The 17,495-nt window shown below is 41.2% G+C and overlaps 1 protein-coding gene across 1 annotated transcript in view; it reads left to right on the top strand.

Annotated features, from left to right (window-relative positions):
• Positions 1–17,495, top strand: part of LOC118931226 (dynein axonemal heavy chain 9-like) — a 349,376-nt gene that overhangs the window by 105,673 nt on the left and 226,208 nt on the right. The window contains 1 exon segment of the mRNA XM_057500855.1: positions 11,236–11,392. Coding sequence (XP_057356838.1) covers positions 11,236–11,392 — 157 coding nt within the window.

The raw sequence follows: 17,495 nt of genomic DNA, 5'->3' as shown, positions 1-17,495 counted from the left end.
GAAGTAGTTTCTCATTGGAGTTTTAATTTGCATTTCCCCTAAAATGACATTAAGTACCTTTTCATGTGCTTGTTAACCATTTGTATATCTTCTTTGGCATAATCTTTGTTCATATCTTTTGCCTAATGTTTGGTCTGTTTGCAAATATTTCATAGTTTGCAAACATTTTGTCCCAGTCTGTTGCTTATCTTTTAGTTTTCTTAATGGTGTTTTTTGAAGTACAAAAGTTTTTAATTTTGCTGAAGTCCAATTTGTCTAATTTTTCTTGTATGGACCATGCTTTTGGTGCTATAGCTAAGAAATCTTTGCTTAATTTTAGTATACCTTTAACTTTTTTCTCACTTGTGTATAGGGGAAATTTGATTTTTGTAAATTTATCTTCTATTCTTCTTTGCATTAAAAATTCTAAGAATTTTACTCTTGATTCTCTTGAGTTTTCTAAGTCACTTCTAGAATTTCTAATCATATTTGAAACATACACATAATATGAAGCATAATTATAACTGCTCAAGCTTAGTTACTAGATATGTTAGTTATTTTTGCCAGAGAGTTCACGTATCGGGTATTGCTCTCAGTTCTTTCTATCATGCTTTGAGAAAGACATTTACCAACTAGTGTAGGCAAAGGGAAAGATGATCCCTGGGTGATGAAAGATCTCATCTCAAATGGCACAAGGAATAGATCCTAGAATTGAGGGCATTTATCCTGAGGACAGACAATTTTCAAATTTCAAATATTAAAATGATGTAAAATGGATAGATGTGTTTTAGGCTGATGCTGAGGGTATTCTTCTCCCATTAATGCTGTTTGTCATGTTGATCTTGGAACCTATTAAAAGCTCTGGGTCTTTTTCCTGTGAGCTACCAGCTAACCACATCTCCTCCATTCTGCCTGTGTGGAAGTATTTGTGAGGTTAATTTGCATTTGTCCTTAAATTCCACTATTTTGGTCTACCCCACCATTTTCAATTGCTAAAATTATTTAGAACTTTGGTCTATCTTCTATCTAAACAATCGTTTCTTTAATTCAAATTGCCAATAAACATACTGAACATCAGAGACCTGAGTCCTGGTGATACCACTGGAGGCCTCCACCAGGTAGACTGAACATTACATCTGTGTTCATTCCTCAGCTATGATTATTGAACCATGTGGTAGGTAGAATTCTAAGAATAATCCCCAATGGCATTTTCCCTTATATAATCACCTCCCCTTTAAGCATAGGTGAAAACTATAACTATGATGGTGTCATTCTCATTATTTTGTTTTGCTTTATGGCAAACGAGAAATTATTCAGTTGCACTCAATGCAATCATATGAACCCATGTATCTTCTCACTGAGGGCAGTGTGGAGGTCAAAGAAATCTGAAGCATAGGAAGAATTTGACATGCCATTGCTGATTTTGAGGATGGAGGAAACCACATGTAAGGATGGTTGAATGGCCTCTAGTTGCTGAGAGATGCCCTGCCCAACAGCAACCAACAAGGACCTCAGTCTTACAGCTGGTAGGCACTTAATTCAGCAAAGAACTCAAATGAGCTTGGAAGCAGACTTTCCCCCAGAGTATCCAGAAAAGAGTCCGGCCAACTGATACCTTGATTTTGGCCTCTAAAATCCTCAGTAGAGAATGCACCTGGACTTCTGACCTACAGAAGGGAGGTAACAAATGAGCATTGTTTTAAGCCACTTCATGTGTGGCAATTTCTTACATGGCAATGGAAAGCAAATGCAAGCCAGCTGGGATCCCACCAGCTGTAAGATTAGCCAGACCACATTTCTGGGATAGCTATAGGATCTTCATAGCTGAAATCAAGATACCACACCATAGTATTTTCTTTAATCTGCCAGTTGAAGAACTATATCAAAAACAGAAAAGCTACATTTCATGTATTTTTTTACGTTAAAAAGTAATCCCTTGAAAGTGCTTGGCTTCCTATTTTTCAAGGTGTTTGTCATATCTCTTGTCTCCTCTTATTCTCACAAAAACCTGGAGGGGCAGATAAGAACAAAACCTGTAGAAATCATTTGCCCAAAGAAGTCAAGACTGACTTCAGCTCAATATCAGCAAGGCCTTTCAAACAATTAGAACTGGCCCACTGCAGAGGGGGCTGCCTTCTAGAATAACAAACCAGCCTTGCTGGAAGAAAAGGTTATGTGATCATATTTGAAGGACTTAAAATGCGAGTGAGCCTGGCATGGATAAAGAGCCAAATCTCTGAGGTCTCTTCCAACACCAAAGGTTCTGTGTTCCCATTAAGCAACCAAACTAACTCGATCTATTATCTGTGTTGGGGTTACCTGGCTAGGCAAGAGCTCTTCTTAAAAGATTTCTTGCCATTCTCACAATTGCTATTGTTTTTGAAGAAGCACATTTATCTGGATTCCTTTGTACAAAAAAAAAATAGTGTGTGGTACTTTTTTAAGTCACCAAGGTCTAATAACGTGACTAAGTCTCACATACTTTGCAGTAGAAGCAAGTTTTGAACTCGACTCCTGAGTCCTTGCCTTAAACCATTATGGCATGACCTGCATGCCCCCCCCACACTAAAAACAGGCAGAAGTAGCTGCCTTGGATGTTTAAACAGGTGGACAATCCAACAAGACCACAGATGGCAACTTAGAGCAGGAGCGTGTGTCCCGAAGGACTAGGACATCCTGCTGGCTTGGTGGCCCAAGCATAATACCCTCAAGCAGAAGAGGAAAATACTGCTTCTTACTTTTCTTTGTGTTTTCTCGTGGCTCAAGCTGAAGCCCCGCTGCCCCTGCCATGGTTATTACAAATCCTCAGACAGTCTGATTTCCCTCCCTGAGCCTCAGTCTACCCATCTGGGAAATAAAAGGATTGGGTCAGCTGATCTCAAAACTCCCCTCCAGCTCTAGAATCCTATTATTATGGGAAAAATATTTTGGCATTTCCCCCCAAGGGCTGCTTCTGGGCGTATTCAGAAGCTCAGTAGGTACTCAAAAACATACCCCATTCCACTGATTTTTTTTCCAGGAGATTCTTGAGTTTTCTCTGAGAATTCCATTTCTACAAAACTTGGGTCTTCAGATTCCTTGACAGCCCTCCAGCTCCAGAGAACAGAGGTCTGGGGTTGCCCTCTGGCTAGCAGAGGAGGCAGCTATAGAACAGAAAGAGGATGGAAGAGAGGATGGAGAACAAAGGCACAGGATCTGGGATTCTGCTGGTCCAGACAGCTGCCTGTCCTGTGGGAGGCACAGAGCTTTGGCAGGCCTCCAGTAGTTGTAGTAGAAGCCCGAGGCTGGGAGAGGTGGAAGGCATCGGGGCCAATCTGGAACCAGAACTCAGGCCAGGAGGGTGAGTATCATGAAGGCTGCACATAGGACTCCTTGAAGATCTAGCTACAAATGTTTGAGAAAGGAAAGATGCATTGACAAAGGTTAATAGTGACTGCATAAGGTGAGATGGGACTCAGCTTCTCAGCTTGCCCCTGACTCCCGTCACATCCTGGCTAAGATCCAGGCCAGCCTGACAGATCAACAGCTTAGTCCCTCTGGAAAAGTGAGATGGCTGTGTGAACCCAGCTCATCAGGGGTTACATGCAGTTCGTTCCCTGATCAGCTGAGTCCCATATTCCACTACACAGGAAACCTCCAGGTTCCTGGGGAAACTGTTACCTGGGCTTCACTTTCAAAGAGGGAGGTAGATACAGGAATTTCACACTTAACTAAAGAAGAATTCAGGAACTCACTTCAAGTCTTTGCAAACCACTTTGGTGTCCCCATCACCATCTGGCATAAAAAGTGTTAACTCAGAGATTCTCGTCAACTGTAGACATCAGATTCAGATATAAAGAGAATTCATTTTGGAGGCTTCCTCAGACTGCAAGTTGAGAGCATACACACAGTATTGATTTGCTAGGTATTAAAAAGTTAGGCCAGTGCACATTATTAACAGCTTTATTGAGGTATAAGTTACGTGCCTTAAAGTTCACCCATGACGAATGTACAATTCAATGATTTTTAGTAAATTCATAGAGTGGTGCAACCATTACCACAATCTACTTTTAAAACTTTGCCATCACCCCATCTGCAGTCACTCCCCACTCTCCTGCTTCCCAGGCAGCCACTGATCTGCTGTCTCCATTTTCTGGAGAAATGTCATAAATGAAATAATATAATATGGAATCTTTTGCATCTGACTTCTTTCAGTCAGCATAATGTTTTTAAGGTTCATCTACATTGTACCTTGTATCAGTACCTCATTCGTTTATATTGCTTGGCTACATCACATTTTGTTTATCCATTCACTGCAGATGGACATTTGAGTTTTTTCCAGTTTCTTGGTGTTATGAATATTGCTGCTGTAAACATTCCTGCATAAGTCTTTGTATGAACATATTCTTATTTCCCTTGGGTAAATCCCTAGAAGGGGAATTACTGAATCATACAGTAAGCTTTACTTCTTAAGAAACTGCAAAACTGTCTTCCAAATTAGCTGTGCCATTTTACATTCCCAGCAGCAATGTATGAGGTTTCCAGTTTTTCCATACCCTCATCAACCCTTGTGATTGTCTCTTTTTGATTATAGCCATTCTAGCTGGTATGTTGAGCTATCTCATTTTGGATTTAATTTGCATTTCCTCAATGACTGATGATTTTAAACACCTTTATGTGCTTATTACCAAAAGGCACATTTCAAACTCAATAGAAATATAAATTCTTTTTTTAAATTTTGGTATCATTCATATAAAATCACATGGGCAACACTGTGGTTACTAGATTCCCCCCATTATCAAGTCCCCACCACATACCTCATTACAGTCACTGTCCATCAATGTAGTAAGATGCTATAGAGTCACTAGTCACTAGTTGTCCCCATACTGTAGGATGCCTTTTTGTTCTGCTGATGGTGTCCTTTGCTGTGCAGAAGCTTTTTAGCATGATGTAGTCCCGTTCATTTTTTATTGTGTTTTCCTTGCCTGAGGAGATGCATTCAGGAAAACATTGCTAATGTTTATATTCAAGAGATTTTTCCCTATATGTTCTTCTAAGACTTTTATTGTTTCATGACTTACATTCAGGTCTTTGATCCATTTTGAGTTTACTTTCGTGTATGGGGTTAGACAATAATCCAGTTTCATTCTCTTGCATATAGCTGTCCAGTTTTGCCAACACCACTTGTTGAAGAGACAGTCATTCTCCCATTGTATATCCATGGTTCCTTTATCATATATTAATTGACCATATATGCTTGGGTTTATATCTGGGCTCTCTAGTCTGTTCCATTGGTCTATGGGTCTGTTCTTGTGCCAGTACCAAATTGTCTTGATTACTGTGGCTTTGTAGTAGAGCTTGAAGTCTGGGAGCGTAATCCCCTGGATTTATTCTTCCTTCTCAGGATTGCTTTGGCTGTTCTGGGTCTTTTGTGGCTCCTTGTCAATTTTAGGACTATTTGCTCTAATTTGTTGAAGAATGCTGTTGGTATTTTGATAGGAATTCCATTGAATCTGTAGATTGCTTTAGGCAGGATGACCTTTTTGACAATATTAATTCTTCCTAGCCAAAAGCATGGGTTGAGTTTCCATTTGTTAGTGTCCTCTTTAATTTCTCTCATGAGTGTCTTGTAGTTTCAGAGTATAGGTCTTTCACTTCCCTGGTTAGGTTTTTCTCCTAGGTATTTTATTCTTTTTGATGCAATTGTGAATGGAATTTTTTTCCTGATTTCTCTTTCTGCTAGTTCATCATTAGTATATAGGAATGCAACAGATTTCTGTGTATTAATTTTGTATCCTGCAACTTTGCTGAATTCAGATACAAGACCTAGTAGTTTTGGAGTGGATTCTTTAGGGTTTTTTATGTACAATATCATGTCATCTGCAAACAGGGACAGTTTAACTTCTTCCTTGCCAATCTGGATGCCTTTTATTTCTTTGTGTTGTCTGATTGCCGTGGCTAGGACCTCTGGAACTATGTTGAATAAAAGTGCTGAGAGTGGGCATCTTTGTCTTGTTCCCAATCTCAGAGGAAAAGCTTTCAGCTTCTTGCTGTTAAGTATGATGTTGGCTGTGGGTTTGTCATATATAGCCTTTATTATGTTGAGGTACTTGCCCTTTATACTCATTTTGTTGAGAGTTTTTATCATGAATGGATGTTGAATTTTGTTTAATGCTTTTTCACCATCTATGGAGATGATCATATGGTTTTTGTCCTTCTTTTTGATGTGGTGGATGATGTTGATGGATTTTTGAATGTTGTACCATCCTTACATCCCTGAGATGAATCCCACTTGATCATGATGGATGATCATTTTGATGTATTTTTGAATTCAGTTTGCTAATATTTTGTTTAGTATTTTTGCATCTATGTTCATCAGAGATATTTGTCTGTAATATTTTTTTTGTGGTGTCTTTGCCCTGCTTGATATTAGAGTGATGTTAGCCTCAGAGAATGAATTTGGTAGTATTCCCTCCTCTTCTACTCTTAGGAAAACATTAAGGAAGATGGATACTAGGTCTTTACTAAATGTTTGATAAAATTCGGCAGGGAAACGATCTAGTACAGGAGTTTTGTTTTTAGGTAGGTTTTTATTACCAATTCAATATCCTTGCTGGTAATTGATCTATTCAGATTGTCTATTTCTTTCTGGGTCAGACTTGGAATGTTGTGTTTTTCTAGAAAGTTGTCCATCTCTTCTAGGTTATCCAATTTGTTAGCATATAATTTTTCATAGTATTCTCATAAAACTTTGTATTTCTGTGGTGTCCATAGTGATTTTTCCTTTCTCATTTCTGATTGTGTTTATGTGTGTAGACTCTCTTTTTTTCTTGATAAATCTGGCTAGGGGTTTATCTATTTTGTTTATTTTCTCAAAGAACCAACTCCTGCTTTCATTGATTCTTTCTATTGTTTTATTCTTCTCAATTTTATTTATTTCTGCTCTAATTTTAATTATGTCTCTTCCTCTACTGACTTTGGGCCTCATTTGTTCTTCCTTTTCTTGTTTTGTTAATTGTGAATTTAGACTGTTCATTTGGGATTGGTCTTCTTTCCTGAGGTAGGCCTGTATTGCAATATATTTCCCTCTTAGCATGGCCTTTGCTGTGTCCCACAGATTTTGTGGTGTTAAATTATTATTGTCATTTGTCTCCATATATTGCTTGATCTCTGCTCTTATTTGGTCATTGATCCATTGATTATTTAGGAGCATGTTATTAAGCCTCTGTGTGTTTGTGGGCTTTTTCATTTTCTTTGTGTAATTCATTTCTAGTTTCATACCTTTGTGGTCTGAGAAGCTGGTTGGTACAATTTCAATCTTTTTTAATTTACTGAGGCTCTTTTTGTGGCTTAGTATATGATCTATTTTTAAAAATGTTCCATGTGCACTTGAAAAGAATGTGTATCCTGTTGCTTTTGGATGGAGTGTTCTGTAGGTGTCCATTAGGTCTATCTGTTCTAATACGTTGTTCAGTGCCTCTGTCTCTTTACTTATTTTCTGTCTGGTTGATCTGTCCTTTGGACTGTGTGGTGTGTTGAAGTCTCCTAAAATGAATGCATTGCATTCTATTTCCCCCTTTAATTCTGTTTAGTATTTGTTTCACATTTGTAGGTGATCCTGTTTTGGGTGCATACATATTTATAATAGTTATATCCTCTTGTTGGACTGACACCTTTATCATTATGTATTGTCCTTCTTTTTCTCTTGTTACTTTATTTATTTTGAAGTCTATTTTGTCTGATACAAGTACTACAACTCCTGCTTTTTTCTCCCTGTTAGTTGCCTGAAATATCTTTTTCCATCTCCTTACTTTCAGTCTGTGTATGTCTTTGTGTTTGAAGTGAGTCTCTTGTAGGCAGCATATAGATGGGTCTTGTTTTTTTATCCTTTCAGTAACTGTATGTCTTTTTATGGGTGCATTCAGACCATTTAGATTTAGAGTGATTATCGATAGACATGTACTTATTGCTCTTGCAGGCTTTAGATTCATGGTTACCAAAGGTTCAAGGGTAATTCCCTTACTATCTAGCAGTCTAATTTAACTCACTTAGTATGCTATTATAAACACAACTTAAAGGTTCTTTTTTTTCCCCTTCTTTTCCTTCCTCCTCCATTCTTTATATATTAGTTTTCATATTCTGTACTCTTAGTCTCTCCCTTGATTCATTTGGGGGTAGTTGATTTGATTTTGCATCTGTTAGTAATTAATTGTTCTACTTTCTTTGCTGTGGTTTTATTTCCTCTGTTGACAGCTGTTTACCCTTAGGAATACTTCCATCTATAGCAGTCCCTCCAAAATGCACTGTAGAGGTGGTTTGTGGGAGGTAAATTCTCTCAACTTTTGCTTATCTGAAAATTGTTTAGTCCATCCTTCAAATTTAAATGATAACATTGCTGGATATAGTATTCTTGGTTCAAGGCCCTTCTGGTTCATTGCATTAAATACATCATGCCACTCCCTTCTGGCCTGTTAGGTTTCTGCTGAGAGGTCTGATGACAGCCTGATGGGTTTTCCTTTGTATGTGATTTTTTTTCTCTCTCTAGCTGCTTTTAAAAGTCTGTGCTTATCCTTGATCTTTGCCATTTTAATTATTATTTGTCTTGTTGTCTTACTTGGGTTCCTTGTGTTAGGAGATCTGTGTACCTCTGTGGCCTGAAAGAGTGTCTCCTTCTCCAGATTGGGGAAGTTTTCAGCAATTACCTCCTCAATGCCACTTACTATCCCTTTTCCTCTCTCTTCTTCTTCTGGTACCCCTATAATGCAAATATTGTTCCGTTTGGATTGGTCACACAGTTCTCTCAATATTCTTTCATCTTTGAGATCCTTTTTTCTCTCTGTGCCTTAGCTTCTTTGTATTCCTCTTCCCTTATTTCTATTGCATTTACCATCTCTTCTATTATATCTAATATGCTTTTAAATCCCTCCAGTGTATGTTTCATTTCAGATATGGAATTTCTTAATGATTGAATCTCCATCCTAAATTTGTCCCTGAGTTCTTGAATATTTTTCTGTACCTCCATGAGCATGTTTATGATTTTTATTTTGAACTCTCTTTCAGGAAGATTAGTGTGTTCAGTTTCATTTGTCTCTTTTTTTAGTGTTTCTGAGATTTTTGTTTGAACCAGGTTCCTTTGACGTTTCATATTTGTATGTGGCACCCTCTAGTGCCCAGAAGGTCTAGTCTCTGGAGCTGCTCTGCCCCTGGAGTGATGTCAGGGTCGCATGGGAGTGGAACTGGTGCCTGCAGGGAGGAAAGAGCTGTTTCCGGCCTCCTGGCTGCAGTGCCTGTCTACACTGTCAGAACCAATGGGCTGAGCACACAGGTGTGAGCCTCTGCACTTTGCGTCTGTAGCTGCAGTAGGCAGGCCCTCCCTCTGGTTGGCCTGATGGCAGGGCAGAGACTGACGGTTTGTGAGCTGGTGCCAACAGGCCAGGAGGAAGGCACAGCAGGCTGCATATCACAGTGGGGTCCTCAGAGCTGAGCACCAGCCAAGGGACAGAGTGCCTGAAGATCCCGAAAGTTCCCAAACTGCTGGGTGCAGCACACCCAGACAACCCTGTCCACCTATCCTTTCCCTGCGCAACAAGCTCCATGTAAACCCTGCCCCTGCAACAGCCCTCTTGCTGTTAGGAAGCCTCTCAGACCGCCCACATTTTCCTTGGTCCCAGTGTGGCCTGATGTTGATCCCTGTCCTCCACAAAGGGCTGGAATCTCAGTCTCTCCAAGTATTCCACCTGTCTTAGCTTTCCAAGCCCACCAGTCTCCAGAGCACCATGCAGTATAGGTCTGTGTTCCCAAAGCAGATCTCCAGGGCTGGTTGTTCAGCAGTCCTAGGCTTCCACCCTCTCCCTGCTCCATTTCTCTTCCTCCCACCAGTGAGCTGGGGTGGGGGAATGGCTTGGGTCCTGCTGGCTCAAGGCTTTGGTTTGTTACCCTGTTTCATGAGGTCTGCTCTGTTCTCCAGGTGTATGCAGTCTCATGCAACTTTCTTTCCCGTTGCTCTTTTAGGATTAGTTGTATTAACTATATTTTCATATTATATGTGGGTTTGGGAGGAGTTCTCTGTCTCATCTCTCATGCCACCATCTTGAATCTCAGTCCAGTATAAAATCCTTTTTAAAAAACATCAGAAACAAGCTTAAACATGAGTTTACTTAATTGTCATTAGTAAAAATAGTCACAGAAGGGTTAAACAGATTGAAGGATTGATCCATTCATTCATGAATTTGTTTCTTATATAATTATTGAGGAACTATATGTGGGTGGAGCCATGCTAGATTCTGGAGATGAAGCACTGAATAAGATATAGACCTATCTTCATATACCATATGAAGATATATATGGAAGATGTGTATGATATATACTTTTGGAAGTTGAAGCAGTCCAGCTGAGGGACATCTCTTCATTTACCTCAGGGTGGAGGGTTCTGGGAATACTTAGTTGGTAATGTCAAATATGAGCCCAAAGGTGTTCTTGGCCATCGTCCAGGTAAAGATTGAAGGGGAACCTGATCCAGGTAGGCTGGAAGGGTTAAGGAAAGGAGAGAGAGGGACAAGCACAGTCCTATTGTGTCTGGATATCTTCGTCCGTTCAGGCTCCTATAAGAATAACTACAGACTGGAGGCTTACAAATAACAGAAATACATTTCTCACAGCTTTGGGGTCTGGGACATGCAAGATCCAGGTGCCAGCATGGTCAGGTCTCATGAGCTTTCTTGCTGTGTCCTCACACAGTGGATGGGCAAGGGATATTTCAGGGCCTTTTCCATAAGGGCACTAACCCCAGTCCTGAGGGCTCCACCTTCATGACTTCACCCCCCTCCAAAGGCCCTGCCTCCTATTACTATAGTCTGTGGGAATTAGCGTTTCAACCTATGAATTTGAGGGAGACTGAAATGTTCAGGCCAGAACACTGGGCAAGTGAAGATGGCTCTACAGGAGCAGGCTTCAGAGTCCTGGGGGTTTTGAGGAGGGAAACAATGAGAAGTGATCTAGAGAGGTAAGCAGGGGCGAGACCAGGAAGGGCCTGGAGGAAAGCCACTGATGCCCTTGGGGGAGATAGCCATGATCAGATGATTGTGTAGAAAGCTCTTCACATAGCACTGTGGGGAACAGACAGGAGTGGGGGGCTCTGGGCTTTCCTTTCTGGAATCTGTGTCAGGCCTCCCATGGCTTTGAGCCCCAGCCTATCTCGTGAGGACCGAAGTGGGCCAGAGCACTCTGTCAGGCCTCCCGTGTCTCTGAGAATGACCTACACCCTCCTGTGTTTGGCAGATGCTACATCACCCTCACACAGTCTCTGCACCTGACCATGAGTGGAGCTCCATCAGGACCTGCAGGAACAGGCAAGACAGAGACCACCAAGGACCTGGGTCGAGCACTGGGCATCATGGTCTACGTGTTTAACTGCTCAGAGCAGATGGACTACAAGGTACAGATCCATCTTTGAGAGGGACTAAGGCCAGGTTTATCCATGCCACCTGGCCCAGCTCAGACAGTCAGGTCTCTGTGCCCCTTCCCGGGGGTCCTGGGGGTCCTAGACCCCTGCAAACTTGTTGACCTCCCTATAACTCTCAGTACCGTGGAAACTGCTTCCACTGATGAGCTTTGGGACCACAGATGGGTTACCTCACCCCTGGGCTCTTCCTTTTGTCATCTGCAAAATGAAGAAGCTAAACCTGTACCCAAAAGCCTGCATTCACTATCTGACCTAGAACCACAGAAAGGTCCCTAAGTGGCCAATATAAAATGGTCATATAAAAGTCATTTGTGCTCTTCCCTGAAAGTGGGTATTTCTCTAGAATTTCTCTTAGAGAAAAGTATTCTGTAACGGCAGATTTGACTTCTGATGACAGACTAGATGAACCTCTGCTCCTAACAAGGGATGCCCACGAAAGATGAGTGTGAGGCTAATGTTCTTCATTCAGGCACTCATCATTTTCATGTTTTAAAAAATATTCCAGGTTCAGTGTCAGAGAGAAAAGCAAGAGAAGCTAGAGACCCATTAGGTCTCTTCTAAGCTAGGAATATTCTATTCATAACTGGACTTGTATGTAGATTCCTTTTTAAAAACATATAAAACAGCTTGTCTCAGAGTCTCACTATTTTTATTTTGTTTTATTGTACTGTTTTTGTAAACTGAAGTGCCTTTTGAAAACAAGAAGGTATGTAAATAAATTTAGAGTGGAAAAAATTGCATTAAATAGGTTAAATATTTATATATAAATCATGTGATATGTTAATTGCTAAATAAAATGTAAAAATAATTTTAGAGACTGCAAGACGATGTGTGCGGTTGCCACATATAGAACTCCTCAAATGTGATTCATCAGCTATAACTTTCATAATTTCTCTCATCTATAAAATTTTGCTGTGGAAAGAGTTGAAGAATCCAAGAGCACCATGTTTTTTCATAGCAAGCAAACAAAATGAAATTCAGACCAGAAATAGCTGTGTTCCCTGTTGTCTACAGACTCTAAAGTTTAACATGGTTCCTTTTAAGATAATGTTTCTTTTTAAATCAGACTGGAGGGAAAAGAATTGTTTCTGCTTTAAGGAAACAAACTCAGCGATAAGTATCATTTTAAGTTTCTAGATCCTTCTATAGTTAAGCAATGGCAGTATTACTGAAATCAGTGGTCTCCCAAGGGGAACATTTTGGAAGACACACTCATTTAGATGTAGAAGACCTGATATATTGATTGAAGAAAATCAGCCAGATTGCTTCAAAGTCATACCTAGCATAGCAAATAGGAAGAGATGAGCTGGCCCCGTGACCAAGGGTCACTAAGGCCATTCCACTCAATCCTTTCAGAATCTAGTACTGACCCCTGACCCCATCAATTCCTCTGACAGTCCAGGATGAGAGGAGGAGTCTGCCTTTGTTTGTTTGAACTGCAATAAATTTTGGTCATGTGAGTCTAGTTTAGGCACAGCTCAAAGCAAGGACAACAGGCAAAGCCACAGTGAAACACACCAAACAGAAGGTGATTCTTTCCCAGACACCAAACATCCTTGGTAACCAAACTGCATCACTGAGGTGTTTGCAAACCTCCTCTTCCCTTTGTTGTCCAGCGATTCAGAATATTGTTATCACAAGCTGTCTCTGGCAAGTTAATCTGAGTATCAGCATTGTTCAGCATGTGTTGGGTGTGATGGAAGGATAGCAAAGATAGATGATAGCTAGCTAGCTAGCTAGCTAGATAAATAGGTAGACAGATAGATAGATGATAGATTAGGTAGATGACAGACTCTCTCTTTTTCTTGATAGGTCTGGCTAGGGGTTTATCTATTTTGTTTATTTTCTCAAAGAACCAGCTCCTGCTTTCATTGATTCTATTGTTTTATTCTTCTCAATTTTTTTTTAGTTCTGCTTTAATTTTTATTATATCCCTCCTTCTACTGACTTTGGGCCTCATTTGTTCTTCCTTTTCTAGTTTCATTAATTGTGAGTTTAGACTGTTCAGTTGGGATTGTTCTTCTTTCCTGAGGTAGGCCTGTATGGCAATACATTTCCCTCTTAGCACGGCCTTCACGGTGACCCATAGATTTTGTGTTGTTGAGTTATTGTTATCATTTTTCTCCATATATTGCTTGATTTCTGTTTTTATTTGGTCATTGATCCATTGATTATTTAGGAGCATGTTATTAAGCCTCCATGTATTTGTGGGCTTATTCATTTCTTTGTGTAATTTATTTCTCATACCTTTGTGATCTGAAAAGCTGGTTGGTACAATTTCTTTTTTAATTTACTGAGTTCTTTTTGTGGCCTAGTATATGATCTATTCTGGAAAATGTTCCATGTGCACTTGAGAAGAATGTGTATTCTGTTGCTTTTGGATGGAGTATTCTGTAGATGTCCGTTAGGTCCATCTGTTCTAATATGTTGTTCAGTGCCTCTGTCTGTTATTGTCTGTCTGGCTGATCTGTCCTTTGGAGTGAGTGGTGTGTTGAAGTCTCCTAAAATGAATGCATTGCATTCTATTTCCCCCTTTAATTCTGTTAGTATTTGTTTCACATTTGTAGGTGATCCGGTGTTGGGTGCATAGATATTTATAACAGTTAAATCCTCTTGTTGGACTGACCCCTTTATCATTATGTATTGTCCTTCTTTGTCTGTTGTTGCTTTATTTATTTTGAAGTCTATTTTGTCTGATACAAGTACTTCAACTCCTGCTTTTTTCTCCCTGTTAGTTGCATGAAATATCTTTTTTCATCCCTTTACTTTCAGTCTGTGTATGTCTTTGTGTTTGAAGTGAGTCTCTTGTAGGCACCATATAGACAGGTCTTGTTTTTTAATCCATTCAGTGACTGTGTCTTTTGATGTGTGCATTCAGACCATTTACATTTAGGGTAATTATCGATAGGTATGTGCTTATTGCCATTGCAGGCTTTAGGTTCATGGTTACCAAAGGTTCAAGGGTAATTCCCTTACTATCTAGCAGTCTAATTTAACTCACTTTGTGTGCTATTACAAACAGAACGTAAAGGTTCTTTTTTTCCCTCCTTTTTCTTCCTTCTCCATTCTTTGTATGTTATGAATCATATTCTGTACTCTTTGACTATCCCTTGGGTGACATCTATTTATCCTTAGGAATACTTCCATCTATAGGAGTCCCTCCAAAATGCACTGTAGAGGTGGTTTCTGGGAGGTAAATTCTCTCAACTTTTACTTATCTGAAAATTGTTTAGTTTGTCCTTCAAATTTAAATGATAACCTTGCTGGATATAATATTCTTGGTTCAAAGCCCTTCTGCTTCATTGCATTAAATACATCATGCCACTCCCTTCTGGCCTGTAAGGTTTCTACTGAGAGGTCTGATGATAGCACGATGGGTTTTCCTTTGTATGTGATCTTTTATCTCTCTCTAGCTGCTTTTAAAAGTCTGTGCTTATCCTTGATCTTTGCCATTTTAATCATTATATGTCTTGTTGTTGTCTTCCCTGGGACCCTTGTGTTGGGAGATCTGTGTACCTCCATGGCCTGAAAGACTATCTCCTTCTCCAGATTCGGGATGTTTTCAGGAATTACCTCCTCACTGACACTTTCTATCCCTTTTCCTCTCTCTTCTTCTTCTTCTGGTACTCCGATAATGCGAATATTGTTCTGTTTGGATTGATCACACAGTTCTCTCAATATTCTTTCATTCTTAGAGATCCTTTATTCTCTCTGTGCCTCAGCTTCTTTGTATTCCTCTTCTTTAATTTTTATTCCATTTACAGTGTCTTCTACTACATCTAATCTGCTTTTAAATCCCTCCATTGTATGCTTCATTTCAGGTATGGAATTTCTTAATGATTGAATCTCCAACTTAAATTCATTCCTGAGTTCTTGAATATTTTCTGTACCTCCATAAGCATGTTTATGATTTTTATTTTGAACTCTCTTTCAGGCAGATTGGTGAGTTCAGTTTCATTTGACCCTTTTTCTGGGGTTTGTGAGATTTTGGTCTGGACATGTTCTTTTGATGTTTCATATTTCTGTGTGGTGCCCACTAGTGCCCAGAAGCTCCAGTCTCTGGAGCTGCTCAGCCCCTAGAGTGAGGTTGGGGGTTGTAGGGGAGCGGAGCTGGTGCCTGGGTGGGGAAGATCTGTTTCCTGATTCCCATCTGTGTTGCCTGCCTCCACTGTCAGAGCCAGTCAGCTGAGCACACAGGTGTAAGCCTCTGTGCCTTGTGTCTCTAGCTGTTGTAGGCAGGGCCTCCCTCTGGCTGGCCAGATGGCAGCGCAGTGACAGCCGGTTTGTGAACCGGCGCCATCAGGCCAGGAGGAAGGTGCAGCGGGCTGGGTGTCACAGTGGGGGGCCTCGGAGCTGAGTAGGCAGCCAGGGGGATGGGGCACCTGAAGCTCCCCAAAGTTCCCGAAGAGCTGGTTGGAGCAGCCTAGACAACCATGTCCAGCTCTCCCCTCCCCCGCACAGCAGGCTCTGTGCAAACCCCGCCCCTTCAGCAGCCCTCTTGCTACTAGGAAGCCTCTCAGACTGCCGACTTTCCTCTGATACAGAGTCGCGGGGTGTGGATCCCCTCCTCCACAAACGGCCGGAATCTCTCTCTCAAGCACTCCACCTGTCTGAGCTCCACAACGTCCTGAGCACCACACAGTGTCAGTTTGTGCTCCCCAGGCAGACCTCTAGGGCTGGGTGTTCAGAAGCCCCAGGCTTCCACCCTCTCCAGTCGGCCGTTTCTTTTCCGCCAGTTGGTGAGCTGGGGTGGGGGAAGGGCCTGGGTCCCGCCTGATTAAGGCTTTTGTTCGTTACCCTGTTTCGTGAGGTCCGCTCTGTTCGTGAGGTCTGTGTGAAGTCTGGTTCAGCCTTCTTTCTTGTTGCTTTTAGGGTTAGTTGTATCAATTAACTATATTTTCATTATTTCAATTAACTATATTTCACTATTTGTGGCTTTGGGAGGAATTCTCCATCTCACCTCTCATGCCGCCGTCTTACATCTCTCTAGGTAGATGAAAGAGAAGTAAATAAAGGATGGATAGGTAGATAATAGATGATAGATAAATGATAAGGTAAACATTGACAGGATAGACAGGCATGGGTAGGTATCTAGATGATAGACATAGATTGATTATGATAGAGAATAATCCAGTTCACTTGGAGAGTTAAGGAAGATATAGGAAATAATTAAGAGACATACTAGACAGTATGTAGAATGTGTGTTCTACAAACTCTTCTCCCTGGAAGAAGTAGGGGAAGAGCTACAGAATGGTCAGGAAAGACATCATGGAGGATGAGAGACCCGTGGCTGTTTAATGTGCCAAACAGGGGATGTAACATTTTAACAGAGCCTAACGCATTACAGTGTTAACTTTAAGGACACAGCCAAGTTCTCAGTGCTGCTCCTGGGGCCGACTTCATCCTGGGCTCTTGTCACAGAGCATGGTTGGGATGAGCAGAGGAGGGATAGAAGTCAGGGAGATCTGTTGTGCCTTTCACCAGGCAGCCGTGTGATGGGCTGTGCACGATTCCCACAGCAGCATGCTCTCCGGAGAACAAGCTAGAAATGAACACAGAGCACTGGTGAGGACATCAGAGTGGATGGGGGAGCAGGAGAAGATGGGAGATAGGGTTGAATAAGGGGAGGGACACAAAACCTCCAAGAGAATGAGACCTCAGTGGTGGGCGGCAGAGACACCCGCAGGCTTTGGAACACGGTAGCATCATGATGAAAACACAGTATTTTAGGAAGACTCCCTGGGCAGCCAGATGAAAGGAGACAGGAAGAGACTGGAAGGAACGAAACTTTGGGTGAGACCATGGCTGTCATTCAAACCAGAGGGCGAGGAGCTGGAGGCTGGGGTGGTAGATGTGGACAAGAAAGAAGGAGAGGCTCAGAAAGCTCCCATGATACCTACTGGCTATGGAAGGCGTGGGTGGTGAAGAGGGAGGCGTTCAAGAGGAGAGGGGCTGCTCTCAAGGACCCACACATCCCCTTTGCCGCAGGATTTCTATGTGGGGCTGTCAGGTCAGGGCTGGACACAGAACAGCATGGAGACTTGGGAAAAGGAAAGTTTTTGCTTTACTCAGTGTC

The sequence above is a fragment of the Manis pentadactyla genome, chromosome 4, assembly GCF_030020395.1.
Source record: "Manis pentadactyla isolate mManPen7 chromosome 4, mManPen7.hap1, whole genome shotgun sequence".
Taxonomy (NCBI): domain Eukaryota; kingdom Metazoa; phylum Chordata; class Mammalia; order Pholidota; family Manidae; genus Manis; species Manis pentadactyla.
This window is presented reverse-complemented; position numbering and strand designations above follow the sequence as displayed.